General features: G+C 39.3%; 1 protein-coding gene across 2 annotated transcripts in view; it reads left to right on the plus strand.

Moving 5' to 3' along the window:
• LOC102177153 (alcohol dehydrogenase 6) overlaps positions 2,504 to 20,180 on the plus strand; it is a 28,352-nt gene continuing 10,675 nt past the window's right edge. Inside the window, exons 1-3 of one of the 2 annotated variants that reach the window (XM_018049292.1) lie at positions 2,504 to 2,606; positions 16,643 to 16,701; positions 18,700 to 18,801. In XM_018049292.1, coding sequence (XP_017904781.1) covers positions 16,684 to 16,701; positions 18,700 to 18,801 — 120 coding nt within the window. In that variant the 5' untranslated portion in view covers positions 2,504 to 2,606; positions 16,643 to 16,683. Of the gene's footprint in view, positions 2,607 to 16,533; positions 16,702 to 18,699; positions 18,802 to 20,180 lie in introns of those variants that run through there. The other variant, XM_018049291.1, reaches the window with a different exon arrangement.

Genomic DNA, 20,180 nt, shown 5'->3' on the forward strand with positions numbered 1-20,180 from the left:
ACATTTTCTTCCTCACTCACTACATCCAACAAGCACACTGAGGAAAATCACCCTTAAGAAGATTCTTGTTCTGGATGGAAAAAAATCTGTGATGGGCTTTTCCTATCATTCAATTCCATGCTGGCAAGTTTCTAAGTCACAAAATCTTGCCTAACAATTACATAATACTCAAATATTTTAGTGAAACTTGTCCTGTTAGGCAACAAAATATTTGAGGTCAAGGATTTGATAAAGAGTGTTAGTCATCTTTTATAAAGAGAACACATCTTTTTCCTAAAATAATGCCTGTAACCATACCCTAACTTTTTTAAAAAGCCTTAAATGCAATTTTACATGACACTTATGAAGAACCTAATGTTGTAGAAACAAAACCTTGCTAGGAATATAAAGACCTGGGTTCTAGGTTCAGCTCTGCAAATTTCTAGATATGCATTAGTGTCTTCAAATATACCCAGGATTTGACTTAGTCAGATATGGACAATGACAGACATACAGACAACTGCCTTAAAAGAAGTTATTAGTCACAGTTCCCCCCAAAGGAGGGAGCATGCCATGCTATGCAGGGTCAGTCAAGAAGACAGAAAGAGATAGGAAAAAGCATGGGCCAGAGCCTTTATTGTGGATTTCAGGAAAAGGAGTAAGCAAGCCAAAATCACTGCAGATGGTGATCGCAGCCATGAAATTAAAAGAAGCTTACTCCTTGGAAGAAAAGTTATGACCAACCTAGATAGCATATTCAAAAGCAGAGACATCACTATGCCGACTAAGGTCCGTCTAGTCACGGCTATGGTTTTTCCAGTGGTCATGTATGGATGTGAGAGTTGGACTGTGAAGAAGGCTGAGCACTGAAGAATTGATGCTTTTGAACTGTGGTGTTGGAGAAGACTCTTGAGAGTCCCTTGGACTGCAAGGAGATCCAACCAATCCATTCTGAAGGAGATTAGCCCCGGGATTTCTTTGGAAGGAAGGATGCTAAAGCTGAAACTCCAGTACTTTGGCCACCTCATGCGAAGAGTTGACTCCCTGGAAAAGACTCTGATGCTGGGAGGGATTGGGGGCAGGAGGAGAAGGGGACGACAGAGGATGAGATGGCTGGATGACATCACTGACTCGATGGACATGAGTCTGAGAGAACTCCAGGAGTTGGTGATGGACAGGGAGGCCTGGCGTGCTGCCATTCATGGGGTCGCAAAGAGTCGGACACGACTGAGCGACTGAACTGAACTGATCCCTAAGTGAGCTTCAGTGGATTCTGAGCCATAGGGATGGTCCCCAGTTATCTGGTAACTGGCCTTGGAGTGATTTAGGGCAGGAGGATAACATCCCAAACAGTTGGCAACAATAAAAGGAGGTGGTTGGGGGATATGAATCTGAGATTGGCTGGCTTGCATATCAAAGAGATACCTAAGCAAGCTGTTTGCTGTCTCTAGAAATTAAGTAATCCCGAGAGAGGCAGTCTCTCCTTGGGTCTGCAAGGTCTCAAGATATCAAAGCATAAAGTATTAAAAAATGAAAAACATAATAAATACAATCAGAGAAAAATACTCAACTTCTTGAAACCTCAGTCCTCTCAAAGTTATAAAAATGAGGAAAATAATGCCTGTTTTTGCCCTACTCACAGTGATCACATAGTAAATGGGGTCTAGGCAGGGTGCCACTAGCATATTCTGCAACTACTTGACCACATTTCTCTCAAAATATAACTAAAGTGCAGAAATTTATTTTTGAGGTTGAGACATTAGGTTTGTGAAGGAGACATATCTAGAGCCTCAGAGGGAGGGAGTAGGTACGTGGTAGCTCAAATCATACTAGCTGGAGGGTAAGCTGCTGCAGGAAATTACGGGCGCCCTAGGCACAAAGGAGAGCTGCAGGCCGATGGTCTGTGATCATGGCGGTACTGAATCCACTCCAGCAGTCCCCTGTGGTCCATGTAGGGCTCATCTGCCATACTGGTAGTCTAGCTACTCTGAGTGTAACTGCATTCCACGATGAATTAAATTACCTTGCTTTTTTCAGGAAGCATTTAACAGGAGGCTTCCTGTGTGCTGTTTTGGATCTGTCAGAAATCTTCTGTTCCTTATTAATTCCTGAATATTCAGGAATTAAGAGGAGAGGCAAGCCTCTCCTGGGGCTGAGGGATCCAGGCATTTCCTTCATTAGTCTTTCAATACGGTGACAAGTACCCTCTTCCTTCTTGTGAACCTTACGGTAAAAGTGATTGTTTACAACTCTCTCTCTCTTTAATATGGATCGCCTATGTTTTGTAAGTCTGGAATTTTAATCTTTATTTTTGCTGAGAATAACTACAGTATATATGCCCACACCATGTTGATTAAAACACCTTGCTCCATTAGAGCTTGAGTCCCCACATCTTTCTTTCTTTCTCTCTCTCTCTCTCTCTCTATTTCTGGCTGATTTCCTGGAATGCGAAAGCTGGCTGTGTAACCCAGGAAATAATAGCCTCTCTCCTTCTTTCACTTTCTCATCGTCGACTCCGGACCACCAGGTTCTGGTCCATTAAAGGACCTCAACAAGTGGCGACCAGAACAGGAGCTTGGTACTCGTGGCGGATTCGGATGGAGTGACCCCAGGGCCTATTGAGGCCAGTAAGTACTAAGACACGGGTCAATCGGCTGGAAAGCCCCCTCACTTTTCTACTTTACTTAAAGTTCAGGGACTTTGGGTTTCGTGCCAATGAGTAGAGGCTTGCCTTCAAACAATAGTTTAACATAATCCCTGGTGCCTTGATAAAGACAGTTTTAATTTAGAAATTTGGCACCAGGTCAAAGAGAATGTTGAATGAGCCACCAGACAGGGAAAAAAATATTCCGATAGATTTCTGGAAAAATTTTCCTACAAGCTCTGCCCTGGCTGCTCCAAATGCTCCTCCTGTGTCAACAGGTGTGAATCTAAAAGTCTCTCCTTTACTAGGACCTAATGAAATTACCGACTGGATGGAGGTGAGTTTGAGTGAACTCCAGGAGTTGGTGATGGACAGGGAGGCCTGGGGTGCTGCGATTCATGGGGTCACAAAGAGTTGGATACGACTGAGTGACTGAACTGAATGAAATTTATGCTGATGTTTTAGCTAGATTAGAAACTGCTATTTCCCATACTGTAATCAGAGAAAAAGATAAAAGGCAACTAGAGAAATTACTTGCTTATGAAAATGCAAGTCAGGAAAGTCAAAAGGCTATAGCTCCAATTCGTGAGACAGGGACTCTTATTGATTATTTGAATGCTTGTTACAATCTACCAGAGAAGGCAATGGCAACCCACTCCAGTACTCTTGCCTGGAGAATCCCAGGGACGGTGGAGCCCGGTGGGCTGCCATCTATGGGGTCGCACAGAGTCGGACACGACTGAAGCGACTTAGCAGCAGCAGCAGTTGCAATCTAAGATCAGAAACTGAAAAAATGTAAATGCTAGCTGAAACAATGGTTGCTGCCTTAAGAAAGGGAAATGAAGGATGCTTTACGTGTGGAAATAAGAACCATTTAAAAGGGGACTTCCCTAAGAAAGCTAATTTAAAAAAAAAAAACACAACAACCTCCAAAAATCTGCCCTGGCTACTGCTGATGTAGAAGAATGCATTGGGCCAAAGATTGCAAATGTAAATTTGACATTGAAAGAAAACCTATTCTGGAAAACTCCAAGCAGGGACCCCCCCCCAGGTCCCTTTCAACAAAAACCAGGGACAAATTCCATCTTTTCCCTGAAACCCTCAACATCTGGCAGTGCTGCCATCGATATACCAGCTTTGTTTTTAGATAATATGAAGCTAATGAGCTCTATTTAAATTCAAATTCATGTGAACTAAAAAATATTCAATATTAAATATAATGTTTATTTAAATATAAATATAATTTAAATATAATTGTTTGCTAATCTAATTAAATCATCAACATTATATAATACTTTTATTATGCCTAGGTTTAAGGTAAACTAAATTTGTCAACAAAAAGGTAACTCTTTATATATATATAAATATATAAATGAAATGAAAACTTTTAGATAAACTCTATTAAAAATAATTATATTTTTATTAATCTATTATTATAGCCTAAAATAATCTCTTAGGATTGGTATAACTTAAATTTCTAGAGTTATACTAAACTAAATAATAAAAGTTTATTAAATAACTAGTCATTTCCAAATAAAATAAGATTTTAAAACACTAATTACTGAACATTAACTTTCTCTTACAGAAAAACTAAAGAGATTTTAAGCTATTAATAAATATATAATGTATGATATATTTATATGTATAGATATAAATATATATAATAAATATATATTATAATAGGATATAATAAATATATTCACCAATCTATAAAATGTAATATACAAGACACTTCATAGTTGCTAAAAAAAGTAAGATATATGCTTTTAATATAAAAATAAGATATGGCAAATAAACTGATGAATACAAAAATATAAAAAAAGGTTTATGACAAATAAAAGAGAAATTACAGGTGACTAAGGAACTTACAGATACACAGCTAGAATTAAAGCATATTGAGGAATCTTGTTCTCCTTGGAAATCTCCTATTTTTGTTATAAAAAAGAAATCTAGCAAATGGCGTCTTCTAACAGACCTTAGAAATGTTAATACATCTATAAAACCTCTGGGTACATTACAACTAGTAAATCTCCAATGACCCTGGGAAGAAGGTCCCATGGTTGGCCTTGCTTTCAGATTACCTCAATTTTGTGTTATTCTGGATTCATTTTAATCATAGTGCCTACAAGTGGAAACAAATCAAATTTCATTTTACAAATATATTAAAATAGGGGGAATTGTCAGGAAGCATTTAACAGGAGGCTTCCTGTGTGCTGTTTTGAATCTATCAGGAATCCTCTGTTCCTTATTAATTTCTGAATATTCAAGAATTAAGAGGAGAGGCAAGCCTCTCCTGGGGCTGAGGGATCCAGGCATTTCCTTCATTAGTTTTTCAATATGGTGACAAGTACCCTCTTCCTTCTTGTGAACCATTTGGTAAAAGTGATTGTTTACAACTCTCTCTCTTTAATATGGATCGCCTATGTTTTGTAAGTCTGGAATTTTAATCTTTATTTTTGCTGAGAATAACTACAGTATATATGCCCACACCATGCTGATTAAAACACCTTTGCTCCATCAGAGCTTGGGTCCCCTGTCTTCCTTTCTTTCTTTATCTCTCTCTCTATCTCTCTATTTCTGGTTGATTTCCTGGAACGCGAAAGCCGGCTGCGTAACCCAAGAAATATTAGCCTCTCTCCTTTCATTTTCTCATCGTCGACTCTGGACTACCAGGTTCTGGTCAATTAAAGGACCTCAATAGCTTTTGGAGGAGGAAAAGAGTCAAAAGGTAAATGATTTGCTATCCCCATGAATGCTTTTTCCAGTTTTATACATAAACAGGTCATTTGATTCTTTGATTAGATTTGCTTGTTTTGGGGGGTTTTTTTGGAAGCCATTTTATTATTGACGTTTCCTTCTACAGAATTTAAAACCAGAGATTCTATTTCTAAACTGGTAACTGCTGCTGCTGCTAAGTCGCTTCACTTGTGTCTGACTCTGTGCAACTCCATAGACAGCAGCCCACCAGGCTCCTCTGTCCCTGGGATTATCCAGGCAAAAATACTTGAGTGGGTTGCCATTTCCTTTTCCAATGCATGAAAGTGAAAAGTGAAAGTGAAGTCGCTCAGTTGTGTCCAACTCTTAGCGACCCCATGGACTGTAGCCCACCAGGCTCCTCCGTCCATATGATCCTCCAGGCAAGAATACTGGAGTGGGTTGCCATTTCCTTCTCCAAAACTGGTAACTGACTACTTTCCAAAAAATAAATTAACATAGATCTACTTATAACCTATATCTTGCCTTTTGCAAGAAATAAATAAGGCATTTGAATTGCTCCAAGCTGAAAATTGGTGTTTGTGTGTATGTGTGTATGTTTGTGTAATGTGTCTCTGCGTGATATCTTGTACATATGACTCTTACATCCAAAATTTTATGAAAAATGAGAAGTCTCAGATCAAGTATAAAAGGGAGTGGTTGTAGGAAACCACGTAGATACAAGAGCTTTAAATCAGTTGTGAAGAACCCTTTAAGCAGTCATTGTGTGACCCTGAAGTCAAAGTCAAGGGTTGGTCAGTCATGTCCAACTCTGTGCGACCCATGGACTGGAGCCTGCCAGGCTTCTCTCTCCATGGAATTCTCCAGGCAAGAATACTGGAGTGGGTTGGCATTCTTTCTCCAGGAGATCTTCTCAACCCAGGGATTAAACCCCATTCTCTTGTACTGCAGACAGATTCTTTACCACCTGAGCCACCAGGGAAGCCCGTGTGACCCTAAGTGCCTTTGCCCATGCATCACTGTTGTCATCTATAAAATGAGGATGATACCTCCTCCCTTGAAAGTCAGGTATGAAGATCAAATGAGAAAATGAAAGACCAATGAAAGAATAAACACTACAAAATTATGTTATAGTAAAATTTTGTTTGCGATTTGAGTATTGATATAAGTTAAATTACAGTACAACTTAATTAGCAACCTACTTATCACTAACACAATTTTGAAATGATCTAAATTCCTCCAGAGAGTTATTTATTTACAAAGTACAATTTGTGCTGCTTTTATGGGTTTATTTTTCATCAATAGTTTACAATTTGATACTTCAGAAGTATTTCTCTTCAGCATACATTTACTAAACATTTAATAACAACACTGTGGTAAACATACTGGAAAAAGGGATAAAAGTAACCACTGCCTTCAAGTCACTGATGGTTCTGTATTATAAGACACTCATACAAAAAGAACTACAATACAGGGATGGATGTGACATCTGCTCAGACAATCCAAAAGACTATAGATTCAAGGCATAGAGACCTCACTTATGACTGGAAGACTGGGGAAGCCCTCTGAGAGCAGGTCACTCCCAAGTTGGGCTTTGGGAGACTGTATAACTACAACATGAACAATGGGTAAAAGACATTGTAGAAATTGGAACTGTGCATAAGAACCTATAAAAGAGAAAAAAGAAACTTCCAGATAGTAAGCAGGAAAAGAATTATTTTGCAAGGGGCAGATTGTGTTTGTATAGAGTAACGAGTGAGTTCAAAGGTCTTGACTGTAAAATATTTTCTGTGTAAACGAGAGTGCAAGAATGTTTACATTTAAAGAGAACTAGGTTTTCCTAGGATGCTGTATTCCCTTTCCTGAGTCTTACTATATGATATTGCTATGCAGTATCACCTAGTAGTGATTGATATAAACTAACAGTAGGTTTGGTTGAAATTATTAAAGTGTGCTTGGTAGACTGACTAAAATCAGTCAGTTACAAAGCATCTGAAAAACAGCGTTGGGGTGTTTGATCTTGAAGCTTCTTTGTAGCTCTATGAGTCCATCCGTGCATCTCTGTACATTGAGTGCAGAGTTGATGAGACTACGGTTATGGGTTCTGAAACAATATGACCCAAATAATTTTTATAGAACTCTGAAACTGACCCTTAAATAGGTCTCCTTTAAAATTCTTCAGCTGAATAGCTCACTCCTATCCACAGGCAATATTCAAATAAAAGTATCCTATTGGTCATTAGTAGTAAGAGAGTACCAAAATTCACCCGTCATTAGCCTAGAAAAACAATAGTTCCTACATTATTGATGGAGGACTGAAGCTTCATGTTGATAAGAAAAGATAAGCATGCTGAGAATTTAAAACTTACATTCTTCTCCATTTGAAGCATGAGGCCAATGCAATGTTACATACAATGGCGCATCCAAGAAAATATAATCTGAAAATTAAATAACCCATAGATTTTCAAGCATTTTAAATTTAGTGTTCTCTAAAAATTTAAAGACCAACGTCACCATATTGTGGGTGAAAATGCAAAAGTTGAATCTAACTTCTTGCTATTGCTTTTCAGTCCTAAGTTGTGCCTGACATTTGCTACCCCAAAGACTGCAGCATGCCAGGCTTCCCTGTCTGTCACTATCTTCCTGAGTTTGCTCAAACTCATGTCAACTGAGTCAGTGATGTTATCCAATGATCAAATCCTCTGTTGTCCCCTTTTCCTCCTGCCCTCAGTCTTTCCCAGTATAAGGATCTTTTCAATAAGTCACCATCTGGCAAAAAATTGGAGCTTCAGCGTCATATGTCTTTCCAATGAATATTCAGGGTTGATATCCTTTAAGATTAACTGGTTTGATCTCCTTACTGTCCAAGGGACTCTCAAGAGTCTTCTCCAGGACAACAGTTTGAAAGCATCCAGTTCATTGGTACTCAGCATTGTTTATGAACTCACATCTGTTCATGACTACTGGGAAAACCATAGCTTTGACAACGTGGACCTTCATCGGCAAAGGGATGTCTCTGCTTTTTAATATGATGTCTTAAGCCTGGCGTGCTGCAGTCCTTGGGGTCACAAAAGTCGGACACAACTTAGCGACTGAACAGCAACAACAACAACAACAAGAATAAGATTCACCTTTTCATTTTCACCTACAATATGGTGACGTTGGTCTTTAAATTTTTTGAGAACACTAAATTTAAAATGCTTGAAAATCTGAGTTATTTAACTTTCAGTTTATATTTTCTTGCATACACCATTGTATGAAACATTGCATTAGCCTCATGCTTCAATGGAGAAGAGTGTAAGTTTTAAACCTAATATGGTGTCTAGGTTTGTCATCATATTAAATCTGAAATGGGAAAGACTAGAGATTTCTTCAAGAAAATTAGAGATATCAGGAGAACATTTCATGCAAAGATGGGCACAATAAAAGATACAAATGGCAAGGACCGAACAGAAGTAGAAAATATTAAGAAGAGGTGGCAAGAATACACAGAAGAACTGTACAAAAAAGGTCTTAATGACCCGATAATCACGATGGTGTGATCACTCACCTAGAGCCAGACATCATGGAGAGTGAAGTCAAGTAGGCCTTAGGAAGCATCACTACAAACAAAGCTAGTGGAGGTGATGGAATTCCAGTTGAGCTCTTTCAAATCCTAAAAGATGCTGCTGTGAAAGTGCTGCGCTCAATATGCCAGCAAATTTGGAAAACTCAGCAGTGGCCACAGGACTGGAAAAGGTCAGTTTTCATTCCAATCCCAAAGAAAGGCAATGTCAAAGAATGTTCAAACTACCCCACAATTACACTCATCTCACACATTAGCAAAGTAATACTGAAAATTCTCTAAGCTAGGCTTTAACAGTATATGAACCAAGAACTGCCAGATATTCAAGCTGGATTTAGAAAAGGTGGAGGAACAAGAGATCAAATTGCCAACATCCATAGGATCCTCAAAAAAGCAAAAGAATTCAAGAAAAATACATCTGCTTCATTGACTATACTAAAGCCTTAAACTGTGTGAATCACAACAAACTGGAAAATTCTGAGAGAGATGGGAATACCAGACAACCTGACCTGCCTCCTGAGAAATCTGTATGCAGGTCAAGAAGCAACAGTTAGAACTGGACATGGAACAACAGACTGGTTCCAAATCGTAAAAGGAGTACGTCAAGTCTGTATATTGTCACCCTGCTTATTTAACTTATATGCAGAGAACATCTTGAGAAATGCCAGGCTGGATGAAACACAAGCTGGAATCAAGATTGCCGGGAGAAAGATCAATAACCTCAGATATGCAGGTGACACCATCCTTATGGCAGAAAGTAAAGAACTAAAGACCTTTTGTGAAGGTGAAAGAAGAGAGTAAAAACCTGTTTTAAGAATCAATATTCAAGAAATGAAGATCATGGCATCTGGTCCCATCACTTCATGGCAAATAGTTGGGGAAAAATGAAAACAGTGGCAAATTTTATTTTCTTGAGCTCCAAAATCTCTGCAGATGGTGACAACAGCCATGAAATTAAGATGCTTATTCCTTGGAAGAAAAGCTATGACAAGCCTAGACAGCATATTAAGAAGCAGAGATATTACTTTCCTGACAAAAGCCCATCTAGTCAAAGCTATGGTTTTTCCAGTAGTCATGTGTGGATGTGAGGGTTGGATCATAAGGAAAGCTGAGTGCTGAAGAATTGATGCTTTTGAATTGTGGTGTTGGAGAAGACTCTTGAGAGTCTCTTGGTCTTCGAGGAGATTAAACCTGACAATCCTAAAGGAAATCAGTCCTGAATATCCATTGAAAAGACCAATGGTGAAGCTAAAGTTCCAATGCTTTGGCCCCCGATGTATAGAACTGACTCATTGGAAAAAACCCTGATGCTGGGAAAAACTGGATTGCATCACCAACTCAATGGACATGAGCTTGAGCAAACCCTGGGATTTGGTGATGGACAGGGAAGCCTGGCAAGCTGCAGTCCATGGGATCACACACAGTCAGACATGACTGAGCATTAGAATTGAACTGAACTGAGGATCAAGTGTCCTTTAGTTTTGTGGCTGCAGTCACCATCCACAGTGATTTTGGAGACTGAGAAAATAAAATTTACCACTGTTTCCCTTTTTCCCCATCGATTTGCCATGAAGAGATAGGACCAGATGCCATGATCTTCTTTTTTTGAATGTTGAGTTTTAAGCTAGCTTTTTCACTCTCCTCTTTCACCTTTATCAAGAGGTCTTTAGTTCCTCTTCGCTTTCTGCCATTAGAGTGGTATCATCTGCATATCTGAAGTTGTTGATATTTTTCCTGGCATCTTTTCCAGCTTGTGATTCATCCAGCCTGGCATTTTGCATGATCTACTCCACATATAAGATAAATAAGCAGGGTAACAATATACAGCCTTGATGAACTCCTTTCCCAATTTGGAACCATTCGGGTGTTCCATGTCCAGTTCTAACTGTTGCTTCTTGACCTGTGTCCGGTTTCTCAGGAGGCAGATAAAGTGGTCTGGTATCCCATCTCTTGAAGAATTTTCCACAGACTGTTGTGATCCACACAGTCAAAGGGTTTAGAGCAGACAATGAAGCAGAAGTAGTTTTTTTTTTAATTCTCTTATTTTTTTTTATGATCCAACAGATGTTGGCAATTTGATTTCTGGTTCATCTGGCTTTTCTAAATCAAGTTTGTATGTCTGGAAGTTCTTGGATCATGTACTGTTGAAGCCTAACTTGAAGGATTTTGAGAATTATCTTCCTAGCATACGAAATGAGTACAATCCTGCAGTCACTTGAATGTTCTTTGTCACTGCTCTTCTTTGGGATTGGAATGAAAACTGACCTTTTCCAGTCCTGCGGCCACTGCCGAGTTTTCCAAATTTGCTGGCATATTGAGTGCAGCACTTTCACAGCATCATCTTTTAGGATTTGAAATAGTTCAAATGGAATTTTGTCACCTCCACTAGCTTTGCTTGTAGTAAGACTTCCTCAGGCACACTTGATTTCATATTCCAGAATGTCTGGCTCTAGGTGAGTGACCACACCATCATGGTTATCTGGTCACTGAGACCTTTTTGTATAGTTCTTCTCTGTATTCTTGTCACTTTTTCTTGATCTCTTCTGCTTCTATTAGGTCCTTGCCATTTCTGTCCTTTATTGTGCCCATCTTTGCATGAAATGTTCCCTTGATATCTCTGATTTTCTTGAAGAGATCTCTAGTCATTCCCATTCTATTTTTTTTTCCTCTTTTTGTTTGAGCTGTTCACTTAAGAAGACTTTCTTATCTCTCCTTGCTAGTCTTTGGAACTCTGCATTCAGATGGATATATCTTTCTTTTTCTCTTTTCCCTGTCACTTCTCTTCTTTTCTCAGCTATTTGTAAGGCCTCCTCAGACCATCTTGCATTTCTTTTTCTTTGGGGTGATTTTGGTCCCTGCCTCCTATACAATGTTATGAACTTCCATCCATAGTTCTTCAGGCAGTCTGTCTAACAGATCTAACCCCTTGAATCTATTTGTCACTTTTACTGTATAATTATAAGGGATTTTATTTAGGTCATACTGAATTTAGGGGTTTCCCCCACTTTCTTCAGTTTAAACCTGAATTTTGCAAAAATGAGTTCATGATCTGAGCCACGGTCAGCTCCTGGTCTTACTTTTGCTGACTGTATAGAGTTTCTCCACCTTTAGCTGCAAAGAATACAGTCTGTTTTCAGTACTGACCATCTGGGATGTCCATGTGCAGAGTCATCTCTTCTGTTGTTGGAAGAGGGTGTTTGTTATGATCAGTGTGTTCTCCTGGCAAAACTCTGTTAGCCTTTGCCCTGCTTCATTTCGTACTCCAAGATCAAACTTGCCTGTTACTCCAGGTTATCTCTGGACTTCCTACATTTGCATTCCAATCCCCTGTGATGAAAAGGGCATATATTTTTGGTGTTAGTTCTAGAAGGTCTTGTAGGCCTTCATAGAACTGTTCTGCTTCAGCTTCTTCAGCATTAGTGGTTGGGGCATAGGTTTGGATTACTGTGATATTGAATGCTTTGCCTTGGAAATGAACCAAGACGAAATAAGTATTGATGTTAATTTGATGGAGAACATGCTATTACTGCTGAAGTGGCCACTTCTGCAGTTTACAAGCACATAAAAAGGTCAGAAAAGTTGCCATTTCTGTTCTTCACATTAAATATGACAAACAGATAATAGCTATAAAGAAGCCATAGGTATTAATTTAATATAGTCATCTTACCTACCTTGAAACTGTATTTCAGAATTTGACCCTAGAAAAATGGTAGTTTTTCCCCAACATTTTCACAAAGTCCTCAAGCAATTTACATTACTTAATTGGAGTATGAGGAAATGTTACTTTTCTTTACATTTTCTTTTTTGAAATTGGCTTAATAATTATCTATGATTTAGCAACATCAGACTTTGGCAATAAACATTAAAATAAATAACATTACTCTTTGTACTAGTAACAGTGCATGTGGTAATAGAACAAAACAGACTGCAAAGAAACTGAGATGAACCTTCATGAGAAAAATCAAATACAGACCAAGCTCTGGTTGTTATACAGATTCCTGGACTAGAATATTATTAGCCTTTCCCAGTCTCACTATCAGAAGCCATTTGTAGAACCTTTCTGCAAAGGGACCTATTGAACTTAGCTTTGTTCGGGTATGGGCAGAGGTAATTGCCGAGATTATTTCATTCATTGGGGAAGAAAATCAAGGACAAGGGAAGCTCAGTGTAGAGACTTACCAGAATCCCATAGCCAATTGCCAGCTGAGTAAATTTGGCATTCTCACCACTCCTTTCTCTACATGAATCTTTCATGTTAACCTCACATCTTTCATTTCATTCCTTGTGCCTCAATTACATTGAACTTCGTTCAGTCTTTCCCGAGTTCTGTCCTTCAAAAGATACTAGAGTCCTTGTGTGTGAGCCTTCACACTCAGCCATACCCAAACCCCATCCCCACCAAATTCTATGTTCCTAACTCCCAGCCATTGTCCAAATCTCATTACAGCAAGACCTTTCAGTTCAGTTCAGTTCACTTCAGTGGCTCAGTCGTTTCCGACTCTGCGACTCCATGAATTGCAGCACGCCAGGCCTCCCTGTCCATCACCAACTCCTGGAGTTCATTCAGACTCATGTCCATCGAGTCGGTGATGCCATCCAGCCATCTCATCCTCTGTCATCCCCTTCTCCTCCTGCCCCCAATCTCTCCCAGCATCAGGGTCTTTTCCAATGAGTCAACTCTTTGCATGAGGTAGCCAAGTATTGGAGTTTCAGCTTTAGCATCAGCCTTCCAACGAACACCCAGGACTGATCTCCTTTAGAATGGACTGGTTGGATCTCATTGCAGTCCAAGGGACACTCAAGAGTCTTCTCCAACACCACAGTTCAAAAGCATCAATTCTTCAGCACTCAGCTTTCTTCACAGTCCAACTCTCACATCCATACATGACTACTGGAAAAACCATAGCCTTGAATAGATGGATGTTGGCAAAGTACTGTCTCTGCTTTTGAATATGCTATCTAGGTTGGTCATAACTTTCCTTCCAAGGAGTAAGCATCTTTTAATTTCGTGGCTGCAATCACTATCTGCAGTGATTTTTGGAGCCCCCCAAAATAAAGTCTAACACTGTCTCCACTGTTTCCCCATCTATTTCCCATGAAGTGATGGGACCAGATGCCATGATCTTCGTTTTCTGAATGTTGAGCTTTAGGCCAACATTTTCACTTTTCTCTTTCACTTTCATCAAGAGGCTTTTTAGTTCCTTTTCACTTTCTGCCATAAAGGTGGTGTCATCTGCATATCTGAGGTTATTGATATTTCTCCCGGCAACCTTGATTCCAGCTTGTGCTTCTTCCAGCCCAGCACTTCTCATGATGTACTCTGCATAGAAGTTAAATAAGCAGGGTGACAATATACAGCCTTGACGTACTCCTTTTCCTATTTGGAACCAGTCTGTTGTTCCATGTCCAGTTCTAACTGTTGCTTCCTGATCTGCATACAGGTTTCTCAAGAGGTAGGTCAGGTGGTCTGGTATTCCCATCTCTTTCAGAATTTTCCACAGTTTATTGTGATTCACACAGTCAAAGGCTTTGGCATATTCAATAAAGCAGAAATAGATATTTTTCTGGAACTCTCTTGCTTTTTTGATGGTCCAGTGGATGTTGGCAATTTGATCTCTGGTTCTTCTGCCTTTTCTAAATCCAGCTTGAACATCTGTAAGTTCATGGTTCATGTACTGCTGAAGCCTGGCTTGGAGAATTTTAAGCATTTCTTTACTAGCTTGTGAGATGAGTGCAATTGTGCAGTAGTTTGAACATTCTTTGGCATTGCCTTTCTTTGGGATTGGAATGAAAACTGACTTTTCCAGTCCTGTGGCCACTGCTGAGTTTTCCAAATTTGCTGACATCTTGAGTACAGCACTTTCACAGCATCATCTTTTAGGATTTGAAATAGCTCAACTGGAATTCCATCACCTTCACTAGTTTTGTTCATAGTGATGCTTCCTAAGTCCCACTTGACTTCATGTTCTTCACGTTCCAGGATGTCTGGCTCTAGATGAGTGATCACACCATCGTAATTATCTGGGTCATTAAGATATTTTTTGTACAGTTCTTCTGTGTATTCTTGCCACCTCTTCTTAATATCTTCTGCTTCTGCTAGGCCCGTACCATTTCTGTCCTTTATCGAGCCCATCTTTGCATGAAATGTTCCCTTGGTATCTCTAATTTTCTTGAAGAGATCTCTAGTCTTTCCCATTCTGTTGTTTTCCTCCATTTCTGTGCATTGGTTGCTGAGGAAGGCTTTCTTATCTCTCCTTGCTATTCTTTCGAACTCTTCATTGAAGTGGGAATATCTTTCCTTTTCTCCTTTGCTTTTCACTTCTCTTCTTTTCACAGATATTTGTAAGGCCTCCTCAGACAGCCATTTTTTTTGCCTTTCTTTTCCATAGGGATGGTCTTGATCTCTGTCTCCTGTACAATGTCACAAAACTCTGTCCATAGTTCTTCAGGCACTCTATCTATCAGATCTATTGCCTTAAATCTATTTCTCACTTCCACTGTATAATCATAAGGGATTTGATTTAGGTCATACCTCAATGGTCTAGTGGTTTTCCTTACTTTCTTCAATTTGAGTCTGAATTTGGCAATAAGGAGTTCATGATCTGAGCCAGAGTCAAGTCCTGGTCTTGTTTTTGTTGACTGTATAGAGCTTCTCCATATTTGGCTGCAAAGAATATAATCAATCTGATTTCGGTGTTGACCATCTGGTGATGTCCATGTGTAGAGTCTTTTCTTGTGTTGTTGGAAGAGGGTGTTTACTATGACCAGTGCATTCTCTTGGCAAAACTCTATTAGCCTTGGGCTCCCAGAAATATAGATTACATATACTTCCTCTCTGTTTCTATTGCATCCTCTGCTTTTATGATATTATTACTACTATGAAACCAAAATCAGACAAAGACAGTGCAAAGAAAGAAAACTAATACACCAAGCAGAATTTGTTCCAGATATGTAAAGCTGATTCAGTATTTGAAAATTAATCAATATAATCCACTGTAATCTCACAGGCTAAAGAAGAAGATCATATGCTCATTTTATGACACAGAAAGAGCATTTAATCTTCTTCTCTTCCCTTCTAGCTAAAACCTGCCTACTCGTTCACCTTTCATTGGGAATGTATTTCCTTCTCTTCATGTTCATCAGGGTCCTGGTGAAGTCTCTTAATCCACATACAGAGATTTGCTCAAATTCAAATCCTGATTGTTAGGCTTCTTACCTAAATTGGTTTCCATTTCTCTGAGTAACCAGCTCAGCATACCAAGAGGTGAGGTGCTTATGCTAAACTTCTAGATAAAACTAGCTAGTAACATCCTAATTCCTCAACAATGGGACACATACTTGGAAAACCAACAGATTACTCAAATTTAGACTCATAGATACCATATCTGCATTGGAAAAACAACACAGACACAATTTTATACAGGTTAATAGAAATTTTAAACTTGGACATTTAAAAGACCAAATTTAAAATTCAACAGAATGGATACTAAGAGGGGAACCTCATGACTAAGAGGAGAAAAACTTTGCACAATTTCACCTTTTGTGCTTGTGCACCGAGCTAAATCTTTTTCATATTATAATTAGGAAATTCCATCAAGGATCAGGAAAATCTGTTCCCAGTTATGAGGTGTATTAATTACCTGATTAATACACAAAGGTCAGGACTCAGCCTCTTGATCAAACAGTGACCTCTGCTCCCTTGGACTTTGAAAGTTGTAACCAGAATCTCCTTTTCTCAGTATATTCATCCGTGGCCAGAAGAACACAAGAGAAAATCAGCATGAGTACTACAGGGAAAGTAAGTATAGTATTGTTTTTATGTCATAGCATAAATATGTAAACCTGTGTGCTTGTCTATTTACCAACACCTGAAGAAGGACATGGCAACCCACTCCAGTGTTCTTGCCTGGAGAATCCCAGGGACAGCGGAGCCTGGTGGGCTGCCGTCTATGGGGTCGCACAGAGTCGGACACAACTGAAGCGACTTAGCAGCATTACTCAACTACTCTCTATACTCCTAAAGGTGAAAGACAATCTTAATATCTCTCCTTCTCCTTCCCCTTTTCTTTTATTCCTTTTATGTGCCTTGCCTTTCTTCAGTTTTTTTTTTTTCAGTTCTTTAATAGGCAATATATCAAGCTGTATATCAAACTTTCCAAAGTTAAAGATATATCCCCTCCTTAAAGGATCTCATAGAGAGACATAGTAACTATGAAAGAGAGTCCGAGGGTAGTGAAAAAGAGAGGGGCATCGCCCCCAATCTTGCCTGGCTTCACAGAGAAAGTGATAAATAAGAGAAAACTTACAGATGTAAGAATTCACCAGGTAAAGGAGGAGACAGTTGTGCAGGTAGACGAAACATGAGGAGAAACAGAAGAAAATTATCCAGAATTTTTCTATTGTTCCTGAGGGCAGGAAATGACTAGAAATAAGGTTGGAAGACTGACAGGAAGATCATGGAAAGCTTTGTAGATCATGTCAACAGATCCTGACAAACAACTGGTGACAATATCATTTTTAGGTAGGGAATTAGCATGATAAGGATTATAATTCAGGGCTTCCCTGTGGCTCAGACAGTAAAGAACCTGCCTGCAATCGGGAGATCTGGGTTCAATTCAGGTCTGGGTTAGGAAGATCCCTGGAGTGGGGCATGGCAACCCACTCCAGTATTCTTGCCTGGAGAATCCCCATGGACAGAGGAGCCTGATGGGCTACAGTCCATGGGGTCACAAAGAGTCAGATAGAACTGAGCGGCTAAGCACAGCAATGCTATAAAAGATGGACTTCAAGGTGATGAACCAAGCCAGGTGTAAGACAGTGAGGACTGGACTACACAGTAGCAGCAGAAATGGAGAAGAGGGGTCAGATTACAGAAATTTTTAGATTGTGGAGGTTGAGGGAAAGAGACAAATCAAGGCTCTTTCCCGGTTTATTTCTTGTATTATTGAATAGATTACATGGCAACTCACTGAAACAGAGAAAGCAGAGGAAAGAACAAATTGTGTGCTGTGTCCACCACTGGTCAAGGGAAGGGGGGTGGTGGAAGAAAGAAATAACAGTGTCTTCATGTTTTATCATGTTGAATTTGAGATGCTTGTAGGACAGTCCAAAGGGTCGCAAAGAATTGGACATGACTGAGCAACTAAGCACAGTACAATCAAATAGCCAATGAATAGAATCTAAAGCTTAGTAACAAGTCTGTTACAAAGATCATCTATATAAAAGTAATAATTGATTCTATATAAACTAGGTGAAATCACATAGGATAATAATGTATAGTGAGAACGATGATGGGCTGAAATCAGAACCCTTGAAGGACTACCTTACCACCAACAACCTCTTCAATCTCAGTCTGCCAGTGACCACCACCATTTGATGAAATGCCACAACTAGATGGTCTCCATTCCTGCCTGCACCCCAAAACTGATTCTCTCCCATACCTAAGATCACAAATAACTCTCACACTGCAATGTCATTTCTACCCTGAAACTGAACAACTTCGTTCATCATAAGATCAAAAGTGTGATATCTATCCCTTGGTTGCGTGGCAGTATGTAAATACAGTTAGAATTGCAAGACTGATTTGAATACAGAGACTGATAGTACAGGAAGAGTTGAGGTCAAGAGACTACATTCTGAGTATATTTAAGCAATGATCTCTTCCTTTTTTTTTTTTTTAATCTAGGCTTGAGTGTGAAAGAATTGGATTCAACCTTGTAATAATCATTAATATAGGAATTCTCTAACTCCCAAGCCTAAGGAGTTTCCCTTTCTGCCTCCATATTCTTCTTCCCAGATTATCAGGTGCAGAGCAGCCATAGTCTGGAAGCCTGGTGGATCATTTTCCATTGAGGAGGTAGAAGTGGCTCCACCAAAAGCAAAAGAAGTTCGCATAAAGGTAAAAAAAAAAAAAAATCCACAATATTTCCACGCCAAAACTCAGACTTGTTCACTGTAGGTTATACATTCTCTTCACAATGTTCAATTCAGAAAGAAAACTATACGCTCTCCTATTTCTTTTTTATTATACATTTCCATTAGTCTTCAAATCCAAACAGAGAAACAGTTAGGAAGGTATAGCATAGGCTACATACCCAATGGACACTTATTTGTAACTACTACTAATTAAAAGAAGTTTCTACCCACAAACCATACTTTAATCTGTACTTTCAATTTTCTTTATGATATTCTTCACAATATTTAAGTTACCTTGAAACAGTCCTCCCCCTATATCTGCAAGGGATTAGTACCAAGACTCCCCTACTCCATACCAAAATCCTAGGAGGCTCAAGTTCCTTATATAAAATTGTGTGACATTTGCATATAACTTACACACATTCTCCTGTATATTTTAAATCACCTCTGCTAAGTCACTTCAGTTGTGTCCGACTCTTTGCAACCCTGTGGACTGTAGTCCGCCAGTCTCCTCTGTCCATAGGATTCTCCATGTAAGAATACTGGAATGGGTTGTTGTGCCCTCCTCCTGGGGATCTTCCTGACTCAGGGGTCAAACCCACGTCTCTTATATCTCCTGCATTGACAGAAGGTTTCTTTACCGCTAGTGCCTAGATTACTTTAAAATACCTAATACAAGATAAATGCTATACAAATTGTTGTAAATACAATGTAAATGATATGTAAATAGTTGCCAGCATGTAACAAATTCCAGTTTTGTTTGGGCGACTTTCTGGATTTTTTTAAAATAATTTCAGTCCCTTATTGGTTGAATCCATGGAAAAAAAACCCATAGATAAGAGAGCTGGAAGAGCCTTACAGATACCTATTATTTTAAAAATAAGATTGAAATCAATAATGTATAGGACTGTTCTAGCAGTTAAATAAGAACAGAGACTTCAACTGCTTTTCTCAACCTTGCTTATATGTCTGGAATCATTTGGGAGCTTTGGAAAATGCTGAAAACTGAATCCCACTCTTAAACATTTTGAATTTATGATTTATCTGGTGTGGAATGCAATCTGATTGGACTTCCCAAGGGGCACTAGTGGTAAAGAACACTCCTGCCAAGCAGGAGACCTGGGTTTGATCCCTGGGTTGGGAAGATTCCCTGGAGGAGGGCATGGCAATCCACTCAGTATTCTTGCCTGAAGAATCCCCTGGACAGAGGTGTTTGGCAGGCTACAGTCCATAGGGTTACAAAGAGTCAGACATGACTGAAGCAGCTTAGCATGCACACAGGCTGATCATTAGAGTTTTTCAATCTCCCCTAGGTGGTTCTAATAAGAGGCTACCAGCCCAGAAGTTAGCTCACCTGACTTC

This window comes from Capra hircus, chromosome 6 (genome assembly GCF_001704415.2).
Source record: "Capra hircus breed San Clemente chromosome 6, ASM170441v1, whole genome shotgun sequence".
Lineage (NCBI taxonomy): Eukaryota > Metazoa > Chordata > Mammalia > Artiodactyla > Bovidae > Capra > Capra hircus.